This window comes from Trachurus trachurus (assembly GCF_905171665.1).
Source record: "Trachurus trachurus genome assembly, chromosome: 7".
NCBI lineage: Eukaryota > Metazoa > Chordata > Actinopteri > Carangiformes > Carangidae > Trachurus > Trachurus trachurus.
Window position 1 is genome coordinate 17,271,989 of NC_139901.1, and position 14,284 is coordinate 17,286,272.

General features: G+C 40.8%; 2 protein-coding genes across 3 annotated transcripts in view; both read right to left on the reverse strand.

Moving 5' to 3' along the window:
* Window positions 1-746: 746 nt before the first annotated feature.
* Window positions 747-7,697, reverse strand: pgd (phosphogluconate dehydrogenase). The gene is made up of 13 exons (XM_083976148.1): window positions 7,581-7,697; window positions 7,041-7,116; window positions 6,250-6,429; window positions 6,083-6,148; window positions 5,876-5,994; window positions 5,631-5,700; window positions 5,389-5,523; window positions 5,084-5,273; window positions 3,812-3,942; window positions 3,040-3,173; window positions 2,307-2,406; window positions 1,715-1,837; window positions 747-1,296 (listed from the first exon to the last, which is right to left on the reverse strand). Exons 1-13 carry the CDS (start codon window positions 7,586-7,588, stop codon window positions 1,144-1,146), a joined length of 1,485 nt encoding a protein of 494 aa, XP_083832274.1. The 5' UTR covers window positions 7,589-7,697; the 3' UTR covers window positions 747-1,143.
* A 1,593-nt stretch (window positions 7,698-9,290) lies between these two features.
* kif1b (kinesin family member 1B) overlaps window positions 9,291-14,284 on the reverse strand; it is a 57,270-nt gene continuing 52,276 nt past the window's right edge. For both annotated transcript variants that reach the window (XM_083976121.1, XM_083976120.1), the window contains 6 exons: window positions 14,180-14,251; window positions 13,787-13,896; window positions 13,538-13,690; window positions 13,134-13,326; window positions 12,862-12,980; window positions 9,291-12,769 (listed from right to left, as the gene is read on the reverse strand). In XM_083976121.1, the coding sequence (XP_083832247.1) occupies window positions 12,727-12,769; window positions 12,862-12,980; window positions 13,134-13,326; window positions 13,538-13,690; window positions 13,787-13,896; window positions 14,180-14,251 (690 nt within the window). In that variant the 3' untranslated portion in view covers window positions 9,291-12,726. The remainder of the gene's footprint in view (window positions 12,770-12,861; window positions 12,981-13,133; window positions 13,327-13,537; window positions 13,691-13,786; window positions 13,897-14,179; window positions 14,252-14,284) is intronic.

A 14,284-nucleotide genomic window follows, 5' to 3' on the forward strand; every position in this document is an offset into this window, starting at 1 on the left:
CAAAGCCATTGTGTTGTACCTCTGATGCATTATTCTTATGTGTTCATCTTTGTGCATTTGTACACAGTAGAGTGTCTGCCACCTGTCCCATGTCTTCACATGACCACAACAGAGCAGTGTTGTGTTGTTGACTTGTTGTATTTCCAGTGAAATTTTAATTGTGTGTTGAGAAACAGGACAGTCCCACCTGCTGGACAAGGTAGCAAGTGCAGAGCCAGTGCCCATTTCTGTGTGACCAATACTATAAGCTCATTATTACTTTCAAGGGTCTCATGTTTCGAGCTGTTTGATGGTGGGATTACAGTAATCAAAAAATTGTTGAGAGTTAGATCATACACACATCTAACCTAATCATTTTGTGATGAGCCACCATACTTACACTCAGCTGCCTGTTTAGTAGACACATCGAGTTGAAACTTCTGCAATATAATTCAACAGTCGTCCTATAAATAAAGCTCCCTCAAGGAATGATTCTGTTAGTTTATTTTGATGAGTGCAGATGCAGACTCATTTCAAATTGGTTCAGTTACTGAAAGCAGATGTAGAGGTATGCACTTTCTAGCAAGTATCATGATCTCTTTACACGAGTACTTTATGTATTCATACCTGACATGTATTGTCAGACAGTGAAAGGCCAATGGTTCAAAGTGTCTACCTTCTGTTTAGGTTTCAGTCAACTTATGTCACTTGTTGCCACACCCCAATCCTGTTTACAGAAGCCAGAGAGTAAGGACCATACAAGCTAATTATAAAGGGATTGAAATCTTTATTTAGCCTAATACAGTACAGTGCAACGGTTCACCTTAATCCTGTGTTAACACCATGAACCTAAGTTAGGACATGACTGGTGAACATTAGCCTGATGGCCAGCACAATATCCAGTATTAAGACAGGGTTAACACTCTCTGCTCCCCCTCTTGTGTGTGATAAGAGTCACAGTACACACACAGGGAGAGTTCATGACACACAATCTATGATTCCACTTCTTTTAAATAAAACTGTAACACGCATTTTAAAGAGTAAAAAGTTTGGATGAAGGGCATTGTTGGTGTGTGGGTCGTAAATATTCAGGCATGATTATAAAGATGGAATGTGTAACATCTTCTCTTACAGGTCACCTCTTCTCATCCTTTGTGTTTCTTCTTATATATGTTTTTCAGTGAAGCGATGATGGTCCTCAGCATTGTAGGATGAAGAGGAGACATTTCCACCGTGGCCCGTCCAGTTGGTGTGGATGAATTTCCCGGGGTTTGACAGCAGTTCATATGTGTGAGCTCCAAAGTAATCCCTCTGAGCCTAAAGAAAATAAACATGTAAACAACCTCTGATACCCATGAAGAGACAAGTTTTGCTTTCAAATAGAAACATAACTGGTGACTAGTCCACATGATTGCCTTTTTTTTAAAAAGAGATATTCAATCCACAATGATATAAACATGATGGAAAATCAGCAAATCATATTTACACATATTTTGCATTTTTGCTGTATTAATGATCAAAACTGAGCATTTCAGCTCTTTGTTTAAATTGTGGTAAATATTCAAAATGGTGTTCAAGGGCAGATGAAAAAAGCAGTTACCAAAACAAACACAATGCACTGTCAGGGTCTTTAAGCCCACCACAAATACACACACCAGCTGCACATGCTCTTTTTAATCTCCTATACACTCCACGCCATATGTTGTGTGGACTTGAGCTTGCGCTGCCGTCTTACCTGGAGGAGGTTGGCTGGGAGCTTCTCGTGTCTGTAGCCGTCATAGAAGGACAGAGCCGTGGTGAAGCAGGGCATAGGGATGCCATGCTGGACTCCAGTGCTGACACTTCTGCGCCATGACTCCTAAACAAAGAGGTTGAACAACTTCTTTAGGGTTTTTGTTCACAACAAGCGAGAGCCAGCTTAGAGTGTGATAAGAGTCTAAACTGAGAAAGTCTCATTCTCTTGCTGAGTGTTTCAAGTGCGTGTGACAGTATGTCTAATACCAGGTGGATGTGGGTGGATCACATTCTACATTTTGACCACTGCGCAATAACAGTTTGTGTGACTACTCATAATCACCATCCCACACACAGGTGAGATGACAGGGAATCTCAAAAGATAGCTTGAAAGAAAAAGAAAATGTTTGAACTGTGTCTTTTCCAAGGAACTTCTGCTGTGAACAGCATCTCAGACACCCGTGATTAAGTCAACAAGTTCTACTCTTACTTCACTCCTTTGTTTATTGAAAAGAGGAAATAACTGGTTCGGCATGTCTTTGCCAATGCGGCTATTGCAGGTTGGTTTTCGGCCACTTCCTCCTTCCTCATACCTGACAGTCCTGCACGGCGTGATTAAAGAAGTTGTCAAGCAGCAGATTCTGCAGCTCAGCATCTCTGTCAAACGCTTCCTTGATTTTACCCAGGAAGACACTGGTAGGAAAGAGAGACATAGTGAGTGTTAGCAAACAGTAGTAACAGAGAGACGACTGCATTATAATGTATATCTATTAGTTTTACTCTTACATACATAATGTAATGAAATGTACAAAACAATGCAATTTCTAAAACCGTTTCCTAGAAATTGCCTGTTAGCTACAAACTGCATGTTATATTGAGTGTTATATTTGATTTAGGTTTATGCAATGTCCTAATCATTACGCAAAGCAAAAGCAAACCAATGTCACAACTATAATTTCCTTATTTTTCTACCCGTATGCTTTCACAAGAAAGGTCACAGTATCTTCCATGTAGATCTCTCACTCCAGCGTTTACCCCACAGGGAAGTGATGAAGACTTAATTACTTCCTTAACAGCCAAACACAAAGGCTCTCTAAGACATAAGGAGGATTTATCATTTCAGCTCATCTACGTTGACCCTGCACTGAATCCAAACTGAATTCAAAACAAAAAACACTTCTGCATTTCAGTCCTCTTGCTTTCTTGAGAAGTTCTGTGTTACATGGCCTAACCACAGTTTTCACCAGCATGTGAAAGATACATGTTGACATTAAGTTGCACAAGGCAGCGGTGAAGCAAACCTCTGATCTGAAGACTAAAATGTACCTTCGGATGATGCAGCCTCCTCTCCACATCAGTGCAATCCCGCCGTAGTTGAGGGACCAGCCAAATTCTTTGGCCGCCTGCCGCAGCAGCATGAAGCCTTGTGCGTAGGAAATGATCTTGGAGGCGTAGAGGGCCTGAAGAGAGAAAAATCAATCTGTTTACTCTCATATAATACCATAATTTGAAATTAGTCAAGCAGTTAGAACTTGCAAGTCTGCAGACTTGTGCTTACAAATGTTTGTGGGACCACCAATAGAGATCGCACAGTCCTGCATGTACAGTACATGTACTAGTACTTGTATAAGGATAATGTAATTTAATTTCTGCTGCAAACATTTGCAAAGCTTTTGTTTCATAAATGCTGAAAATTTTCATCAAATGAGACTGCGAGCAGAAATGCTGTTTTCGTATCACTTCTTTGATTGTATAGATACTGATGGCGATATTTGAGGAGGCAATACGGTTGAACACTTTCTTGAATCTTGATTTGCACTGAATCGTACAGACTCACAGATGCATTGTAGATATGCCTAACCACTCCCAGGGTTAAGGAAGTAGTAGGAGGAAGATAGTTTAGATAGCCTCTCAGTGACTGTGACAATGAGTGAGAGTTTTCCTGGACTGAATTTCTGTAATAATACGCCATTTTTGCATTACATGTTCTGCACTGTAAAAAAAAAAAAAAAAGCAGTGTAATATTTCAATCAATTACCCTCTCTTAGCAGATTTTGTGCTTTTAACTGTTTCATCTAAACATTACTGAGTGTCCAACCTTTCTGATGTCCTCCAGGAAGGCCACCTTGTCTCCGCTGAATTTGACCCCCTGTGGTCCCGTCAGGCTGCGGCTGGCCTCCACTCTCTCCTCCTTTAGAGAGGACAGGCATCTGGCAAAGACAGCTTCCCCTGAGAAACAAAGAGACGAAGGTGGGGAGGCAGAAGGGGGGGGGTTAGCTGTCTGCATACAAAAAAACAGAGACTAATCCGAACATGAAAATGGGACTTTGTGAACACCAATTTCGGTTTTCTGAAGCATCTCCCAACTAATTATTACATAGATTTTGCTGCCCAATGCCAGTCACACTGGAGCAACTCTATAATAATTATTATAATAGTAGCAACAATTAATGATGCAAAGTTTTCCAGTTGCACTTTAAATAGAAAAAAAGTAGGGCCCGTCAGTTGCTACATTAAAAATGAGAATTGCCTCACCAACTCAATCAAGATCAAAGGAAAAAAAAACTGTTGCGTAAGCATGACTTGCCAAATCTGTACTGCTAGGTGAGGCAACCCAGAGGCAGACAGAGAGAGAGAGAGAGAAAGAGGGAGTGAGAGAAAATGTGCCCAGTGAACTATCCTGGTGAGGAATGTCATCCCTGCTGGAAAGAGAAATCAACCCGTGTGAACTGCACCGGCCTGTCAGGCTGCTCTGCACTGCCTGGCTCAGCTCGTACACAATGAGGCCTTTTGTATTCACAATCATACGGGGATCTCCAGCACTGACAGCAGTTGAGCAAACAAACAATTTTAAAGCATCTAATCATAACAAACCTGTTATGGGGATTTAATTACAGACTAGAAAACTGGACTTTCACAGAAGGTCTGTCACGGATACCCTTTAACAGGTGTCTTTTTAGAGGAACTCCACAGAGCTGATCTAATGATTATGGAGGATTATTGATCCTGCATCCTGACCTCCAGTGCTGTTTATGAAACAGACAGTCATATAGTCAGAGCAAAGACCAAATCCAAATCCCCTTTATGTCACCTGAGATGAGGAGGACACTGGAATAGCCGTCAATCTTCTTAGGGGCAGTCACATATTGATCCCTCTCTCACTAGCTGTGTGTTGGCTAACTGACAAAACCAAATGTTAGCCCAACTACTCTGAAGATCTTCCCTGCTGCCCTTTAATATGTCGACGCCATGTTGAAACCTTAACCCAACAGTGACACAACGGCTTGTGCCATGTCATCATGACACACACAGTTTACTGAAAGCAGTAGAAGGAAGCTAGTTACTTCCTTGTCTTTTTTTCCTCTCTTACCAATCAAAGTAACAGGTGTTCCATACTCCAGGGCTGAAATGGCCGTCCACTTCCCTGTGCCTTTCTGTCCTGCACTGTCTCGGATCTTGGGCAGCAGATGTGCACCATCCGAGTCCCTGTATTTGAGGATGTTGGCTGTGATCTCGATCAGGAAGGAGTCCAACTCTGTCTTGTTCCAGCTGTCGAAAGCCTGAGTTTTTCAAGCACACAGTGGGGACACGATGAAATCATTGATTTTTCTTTTAAATATTTGATTTCACGGAACTGGGATTGCAGGTTGCATCATACAGATGTAGCAAGCTCACCTGTGCCATTGCATCGTGGTCCATTCCCAGAACATCCTTCATCAGGTGATAGGCCTCACAGATCAGCTGCATGTCACCATACTCAATGCCATTATGGACCATTTTCACAAAATGACCGGCACCCTCATCTCCAACCTGAAGAAGCAAACCAGTCAGGGTATTTGTGAGACGACTTCTCATAAATAAAACCATGCTAATCAAGTTAGTAAGTGTGTACATTTGAAACAAAATCCTCTACTCACCCAGTCACAACAAGGTTCTCCTGTTCCAACCTTGGCTGCGATGCTCTGGAAGATATCCTTTATGTGTGGCCTTAAAATAGAAGCAACAGCTTTGTTTATTTATGTTTTACACAGAGATGGATGATTGATAATCACAGTTTTAATCAGTCTGATTTTATCATTAGTAACGGACTTTGTTTTAGCACGTCTGTGGCCTACATCAAACATCTACTGTGCAGTGAAAGTGTGTATGGTTGATGACCCACCAGGCCTCTTTATGGCCTCCTGGCATGAGTGAGGGGCCATACCGTGCCCCCTCCTCCCCACCACTGACTCCACTGCCAACAAACAGCAAGCCCTTCTCTTTCAGGCTGGTGCACCGCCGCTGTATGACAGAAACACACAAGAGCTGTGATTACATCTTCTGTTGGGTATTATGACTTTCTCCTGGGATGTGACTGACATCTACTTACTGTCGTGTCTCTGTATTCAGAGTTACCACCGTCGATGATGATATCCCCGGCCTCGAGAAGAGGAACCTGAAGAAGAACAAATGTAGCTCAAAAAGCCAATCGATAGAAGATGGAAGGACTCATTTGACCAAAAGTGCCACGGGGAAAGACTAGCACAAACTACAAACCAGTTTGTCAATGAAGTCGTCCACAGCCTGCCCAGCTTTGACCAACAGGATGATTCTCCTGGGCTTCTTCAGCTTGCACACCATGTCCTCCAGAGACTCGGCGCCGATCACCTTGGAGCCTTTGGCCTCGTTCTTCAGGAAGTCGTGCACTTTGGACACGGTTCGGTTGTAGGCACAAACCTGCAGGAGAGGTTTGGTGAGTACGGTCTAAAGCAACTACAGAAAACAGAACAAGCATGACTTCCTGGTGTTGTGGAAATGAACCAGTGGTGGCCGATCCCTTATTTACATAAAGTACCAAAGCAACTATTTTGAAACATTATCTCTACCATGGGTCTTCAAGAATTACAGTAAAAGCGCTCACTCTGCAGAAACATGGTCCCTATGACTGTTAAACATATTATTAATAAAACTGTTGTTAGTAATGAACACAATATGTTATTATAATTAAACTACAGTTAGCTAGTTCAATCCGAAGGGTTGTGTCAAAGGGTCATCAGATGAATCTGACTGGGTTTTTTTATGAGCTGATCGATGGGAGAGGGAAAAAACTAAGTGCTGATTCACTAATCTGTTTTCTTTAACTTTTTGGATAATTTGACCTTCTTCAAGCCTGAAATTGTTACTGAAATTAAAGTGTGTGAAAATGTTATTCTGCAACTTCAAGTGTCAAAAACATGTAGTAGAGAAGAAAGTACAATATTTCTATCCGTAATGTTCTGAAGCGTGAGAACAAGGTGGAATTAAAAAAAAAACTCTGTTATTACAATTAACACTGATGTCATTCTTACCACAAAGCCGTGATCATTCATGTTCATGACGATGTTCTGGCCCATGACAGCCAAACCAATCAGTGCAATGTCTGCTCTGTAAAAGGAGGAGAATGAAATAATCACATTTACTGTAAGGCCATAACAGGCATCTGGTCTCAGACTGAATATTAACAAAAAAAAACATGTCCACCAACATCAAACACAATACTCCTCTCCTAACTTTATTAGTGGTCTTACATCTTCTTTACAGTACATAGCCTATCTATGTTTAGCTTTTTTTTTCTCCAGCAATAACATGAATTCATGGGTTTAAAAGTCACAAACTCTGTGTCGGTTTTCCCCGTTCAGATTTCACGTTATAAAATGTCACTGCACATATAATACTACTAAATATTCAAGCTGGTCGCTAGCTAACAAGCTAACAGCTCCATTTACAAGTCGATTACTCTCAGGAAATAATAAAAAATACCAAACAAACTGTGACATTATTTAACCCGGACTATCGGCCGCAGTCTCCCCCACTTCCCCGACTACGTAAAGAAATAAAAAAGTCCTTACTGAGCCATTGTGTTCAGCGGTTGAAGTCACTGTGAAGTTAAAAGTGTCCAAATGACAGTCGAGCTCGCACGGTGATCCACTTCACTCCACTTCCTCGTTCTTATTTCAGCGTGACGGGGGCGAGGAGACGCTGACGTACGCGCTCCGACGATATCCACCAATCAGAGGCCGCTCGGCGAACTGAAGCGATGTTTGTCACGATTTTCATTGGCCCAGAAGCCTGAGCAGAGATAGCGGCGATTCTATTGGCCTATGCGGCTGTCGCTCATAACACGTCTGTGCACACCCCCTAAAAAAATAAACCCGATAAAGGCGTCTACATTTACTCTGGAATATTTCTGAGGCATCTGCATTTAACTGTCGTATTTTTTATTCTCTGCCAGTTCGATGTATTTATTTGACATGTACCTCATTATTATTTTTAGATGAAGACATGTGTTGAAAACCATAGGCTAAAACACAACTGTAACCAACCATTATAACTCTTAATTTGGCATAGTAGTATCAAAAGATATAAAGATAATTTTTCTATCAATCACCAAATCAATTAATGTTAACTTCCTGCTTCCTGGTCAAGCATAATATGGCTTTGTGAAACCGCACAGCCATGTCTAGCAGATGGTGGCTTCATTAAGGCACACACATGTAAAATGAGGCAAAATTTGACAATGATTTATACAATATTAATGGACACTTTCTTTTCCTTCTCTCCTTTGGGAGGGCTCATCTCTCTCAAACACTGAGATTCACATGGCCCGACACTTGCATAGGGAACTGCCCCTATGGGGCCCACAGCAGTTTTGGCTTTTTGGAGCCACTGTGGGCTTTCTGTGTGCAAGCCTATTTGAATAGGAATTTACGTTTAATGGCCTAATCTTGGCAGCTAATGTCTTTTTTCATTTTGTCATCTCATTTAATGTTGAAGACATTTTAAAATTTAGTTTATCTTGAGGTTCAAAGTGAGCACCAAGTGGTGATAAAAACATCACATTTCACCCAAGTATTATAATTAATGGCCAAGTTATCAGTGAAAATTACTGGCATATTTTCCTTTTGCTTTTACTTCAGAATCAATAGCTATATATGACACGGCTATAGAATGTAATTCATCATTAAATCTCCACAAATAGATTTCCTGTTCCGTTTTTTTGCCCAGTAGATATTTTCCTCCCAATAAATAGGCTACATAGAAATTACAATGCCTGCATCACTCCTCGTTGGCAGTGGTATTAAATATCCAGACATCTTGGAGTTTCATAGGTTAATATGCTTCATCTAATTACTGGAAGCCTATGACAGGTCACAGGAAATACAACTCTATGCTTAACCAGATTACTGTGATAAAAGGTATGGAGCTGTTGTGTTTGTCAATGTAAAGAAAATAGATTAATAATAATATTGGAAAGTCCTTGTTGGCTTTTTATCTTTTTATCAGTTTACAAAATTACACTTCCTAACCCAAAAAAGTATGAACTTGAATATAAATGGAAACTTTATTCTAAATAAATAAAAAATATTTCCTTTCTACACTTTCAATACCAAGATAGGGCAATGATATCCGTATTAGAATTACTAAATTAAATATAAAATTATGAAGAATTCTGATAATTTGACATTATCTATCACAACCAGGAAGATGGAAATGGAGCTGTGCACAAAGGAGCAGACAAACAGGCGGAACTTGTTCTGCTAATGCACAATTTGCACTTTTATTGTTGCCTCATTCACTAAACAGTTCAATGGTGCAAGATTACCATACACAGAATTAGGATATCTGCATGACACATCTATGCTATACAGCGAATGGATTATAATTATTACAAATACAGTAAACATATTTACATTTTAATTCAAGCTCCATACAACACAGATATTTACAAAATAAGTATGAAAATGAAACCAGTCTGACAAATAATGTACAGTGTTAATGCATGGTTAGTCTTTTTTTTTTTTGCCTTGTGGTGAGCGAATCCAAAGGGAATGTAGTTAACTGATATTAATTGTCAGAGGGGAAGATGGAAAATATCATGGCTAGTTTTGTTTGAAAGGCATCAATGGAAGAAAAAGTGAGGTGAATCAAGACACCAGCACAAACAATAGTATACTGTCATTTTAGATGTCTACTAGCTACTTTGTATTATATTCCCTGATATTAGAAAAAATAAAATGAGTTAAAAACCACCTTTATTTTGTTAGAATTCAGATGGCTGGCTGAGCATGAGTAGTGAGTATTTTCTTCAAGTCAAAAGCAGACTTTCACTAAAACCACTTTCTGACAAAGAGGAAACACTAATGTAACTCAGCCGCCCTGAAGAGATGCAGTGGGTTACATTTTAGTTCTCTTTTTATTGATGATGGAAAAACACACAACCTCATAGTACATTCGACTCTCTCCCAGTTCAGACTGGAAGAGGCTGCCACGACCATCATTTGGTTCATTCTGAGTAGAACAACTAAACCGCACAGACTTTATTTATCAGTTAGTTGAACCTTTTATTAATATGTGCAAAGAGCTGCAAACTAATATATACATTGCAAACAATAAATACACAATCCCAAAATAATATACCTCTGCAAATTAGTCACTGAAGTGAAAATCTTTGCTCTGACATGTACTCATACCAACATGTTGAGTGCACTGAGGGTAACGTGAGGTACATTGCATTTAGAGCTGTGACCGGTGCATAGATGGTTTTTAGATGTGAGCTCCTTGACAGATAAATGATACTCTCAGGGACAATTCAACAGGTTTTTCCTTTCCCTGACCTGCAGGCTGGCTGACCCGGGGTCAGTGACATTCTGTTCATTCAAACCAACTTCTGAGGTCCATGTTTTCTGTCTTTACATAAGCAAACGATGAAGGTGGGTCACTAATTACTTGACTAAAACTTGTAACAGGCAGTGGGTACCTCTGCTTCAACACACTTAGCCATTCATACAATACAGATGGCACACTACTGGTTGGTTGGCCAGAGTTTATAGTGCCCATCTGTATCTGTCACTGCTTTACCACTTTTTAGAAACAGAGGCGCCAAAAATGTCAAATGTAACACAGTGTACCTGCACCGTGCACTTTACAATGTGCAGAGCAAATATTTTCATAAACAATATCAGAAATAAAACATTTGAGTATATGTCGTCCCTTTAACATCACTTTCTTTCTTTCTAGTAAACCCTTTGGAAATTAGGTGTCCAGTGTAACCTAGATATGTGCTCTCATCAGTGTTCCTGATACTCAGAAATGACCCTGGACTCAACATGCGTGATCTGCCCTAGACTTGCTATAGATATGTGTTAATGTGCAAAATAAGGTAAAAACACCAATAAAGTTGGTTACAAATCAAGAAATAAATGCCCTCAGTTACATTTTATATAAAACGCCACTGTGGAATGATTAAAAGCATAATAGAAAAAAAAAACAGTCAACAATGCTAATTGTTAAAAAAAGAGAAAAAACACAATGTCAAACCAGTGAAGGTTAGATGAGTTAAGAGGTTCCAGTTCAAGAACACAAATAGAAAATGAAGACATGATAAGCTGGGGTGCTTCTGAACAGTAAGTACTTCACTTTAGAGAAGTTTGACCCCACACTGGTGTGACAGTGAGGGAAGTCATGGGGTAGACTGTATCATTATCTGTCCTGCAGGCTACAGGCTAGTAGCTTCATCAGTTACTACTGTTGTCAAGGCTGAGGCACTGCAACCTCAGTCTCCGTTTTCCTTCTTCCTCCGGTTTAATTGCGTTTTATCTTCAGTATCACACATTTGCGATGGTGAAATAAAATATTAGCAAGTGCTGAGTATCTCTCAAGGTCTGAGGCTCAACATGTTATAGTGTAAGAAAAACTGCTAAGAGCTCGAGGAGCTGAGAGGAATGTCTTAAATGAGAATTAACTACCACACTGATCCCAGAACAGACTGTATGTACAAATGATATTCTCCCTTTAGAGCATCTTCCTCCTCCTCTTACTCCTCCTCCTCTCCTTAAAAACCCTGTTTTGTTCTCGAGCTCGAAAAGCAAAAGCACAGGGACAAATATCTCCTCCTGCTGGAACAATCCATCGCCATGTTTTCCGCAGCTGAGATATGAACTGATCGCGTATTTTTTGCACCATTTTCTTCATTTAGCGTGTATTTTTTTGATGTTGACACAAATGCATGATTGTAAGTAATAACTCACTAACTGACGGCACTATCGAGGGGAGCTGGAGTTGGTGTATGTACACGGACTGAAAAGTGGGATCTAAATATCACGTGGATGACGGTGGAAATCCAGTGCTGCCCTCGTGTCTCGCTGAGTTGGGAACTTGACTAATTTTTCACATTTTTGATGCTAAAGGCGGTTGAGGAGGCGGCACAGGGGGAGCTAGAGTCTACTTTAGGAAGAGGCCTGATACAGATCTCGTATAGTGAAGAAAAAACCTATGATTTCATTAGCAGCAACAGTTGTTAAGGTAGCCCTGCTTTCTGTGGCAGAGCGTAAACTTGTATGTCATTTGGACATCTATATTTTCCCTTCATGGTTTCTACTGTTGTTATCTAATTTATTATTTCTTTTTTGAGTAAGCAAACCCGGTCTTCTCCTGAGGACTGCTGCAATTATCATGCGGGCTTATTTATAAAAAACAAAACAAAAAAACAAAAAACAATAATCAAACAAAATAAAATTCTTCTCGGGAGACAAATAACACTGATAGAGACGATTTTTACAGATGATTGGCAAACTGAAAATTAGTGTCCAGAAAGAACAGTTTCTGAAGAATCGTGCACACACAAATAGACTATTACAACATGCTACTAGTTAGGGAGTTAGGGAATGACAACGAAGCAGAAGAAAAATTAGACCCAAACATTGTCATAAAAACAAAAAACACAAAAAGCTGAGGAGGAGGTTTGGGGGAGGGGGGTGGCGAGAAATAGAGAGGACAAAAGCGAAGTTGGCAGAGGGCTACCGGGGGAGAGGGGGGAGGCAAATTTTCTCTGGAACTGAAACTTTTAGTCGCATGAAAGGAGACTTAAGCCACAAGTCTACTTACAAGAGAAAACCGTCAAGAATCACAATGATTAATAATTGTTAACACTTGGTATGTTCAAAGGCTTTGCAGAAAGAATGGAAGCCATGGTTTCCTGTGTGCCGCTCCACTCACTCAGTTCTTCAGTAGGCCGCTGCGCCTCCTCGCCAGCTTAGATCTGTGGGAACGACAGGGGGGTCAGAGTGTAAACCTGCGCAGGACACAGAGCTCATTCTTATCGAGTGCAGCCTTGGAGAAGAGTGTGTTTACCTTATTGTTCCTGCTAGCAGAGGATTAAAGGCGTACAGCCAGTCGTTCATGTCTTTCTCGTTGTTGGCCTGCAGCAGGATTCCACGATGTTTCGTGCACACGGCGAAAGTGTGAGGAGTCTGATAAGAAAACAGTAAACTATTGTCAATCTGGATGTTTTCGCTGATAAAGTGAATGAGGAAGGGTTTCTCAGTTTTTGTGCCGTTAAAGCTGTTAAACCAGTCTAGGTTAGAGATCAGGATTACAGGTAATTTCTTTCTTTTAAAACGTACCTTGAGCATGGACTGCTGGTCTTCACTGTACTCCACTTGTGCTGTTGAGAGGTTGAGGACGCCTCGCTCCACCGGGTCCTTGTCACTGTTGTAGATGAAGACGTAGGGCCGACGCACAACTACAAAGTGCTTCACCCATGAGTTAGAGCGAGGCTCCATGAAGCTCAGGAAACCTTTCTTGGACACAACAGATCTAACAAGGAACAAAAATGAGAAGAGATCATTCAAAAATTAGGTTTTTTTTTTCAGTTTGTTGTTGTGAAGAAGAATCTGAAACATCCAGGTTCAGCAGCTCAAACCCATTCACATAAAATCTGTATGAAGTATAAAACAGAATGTGTCTCATATGGACATTTCAAAATGGCATCACTGCTCACAGCGATGAAGGAGGTGGCATCACTCACCCTGGTCTCATTTCTTCAATATCAGGCTCCAAGTTGAGGAACTCGTTCTTTCCAGCCCGTGCTAGGTAAGAAGTCTCCAGAGTGGGAACCATCGGGAAGTTTTCATAGTCTGAGCAGGAGGGACTGGAGGCACGGGAGCTGTTCTCTGGAGTCCTTGGGGACAAAACACACCAAGTTGACATTAGGATAAACTGTCAATAACCTTGACTTTGCACAAACACTTATAGATGTTTATAATTAGAGTTTTACTTCTGGTCCATGGAGCCAGACAGAGAAGGACAGGTGGAGGAGGGGGTGAGGGTGGCGCTGCTGAAGCTGGTCACTGATGGATCCCGTCCCATGGGCGAGATGTCAGACAGCTGGAGAAAAAATACAAATAAATATATGTTGAACACACTGTTTTAGTTTCCAAGACTTTTCCAAGACTATTTAGAGGAGGTGCACGGCTGATATTCATGTAGCTGTTAGGTAAGTAGTACTAATCGACACTACACAACAACTAGTTTTAAAGCTACTGTAAGTCTCTATAGAAATATATCATAATGTAGTCAGGTATCAGTCATGTACCAGGACTGAGCTACTAAAATATAAAGGACATAAGTTCAATGTGTAGTAAGTACATTTCCTTCTATGATTTCTCACCTTGCAGTCACTGATGCTGTTGACCAGCTGGTTGTATTCACTGTTGTAGGTGTGTGTCATGAGGCGCAGGCACTGCAACGTAACAAAGAGGAGGTCGGTCACGTC

What these genes read in the sequence shown, in the direction of transcription:
- pgd (XM_083976148.1), bottom strand. An exon ending in TCCTGGAGGACATCAGAAAG is followed by an intron (nt 3,174 to 3,811) that starts GTTGGACACTCA and finishes TTCTCTCTTCAG; the next exon opens with GCCCTCTACGCCTCCAAGAT. An exon ending in TCCCAGCCAACCTCCTCCAG is followed by an intron (nt 1,297 to 1,714) that starts GTAAGACGGCAG and finishes TATTTTCTTTAG; the next exon opens with GCTCAGAGGGATTACTTTGG.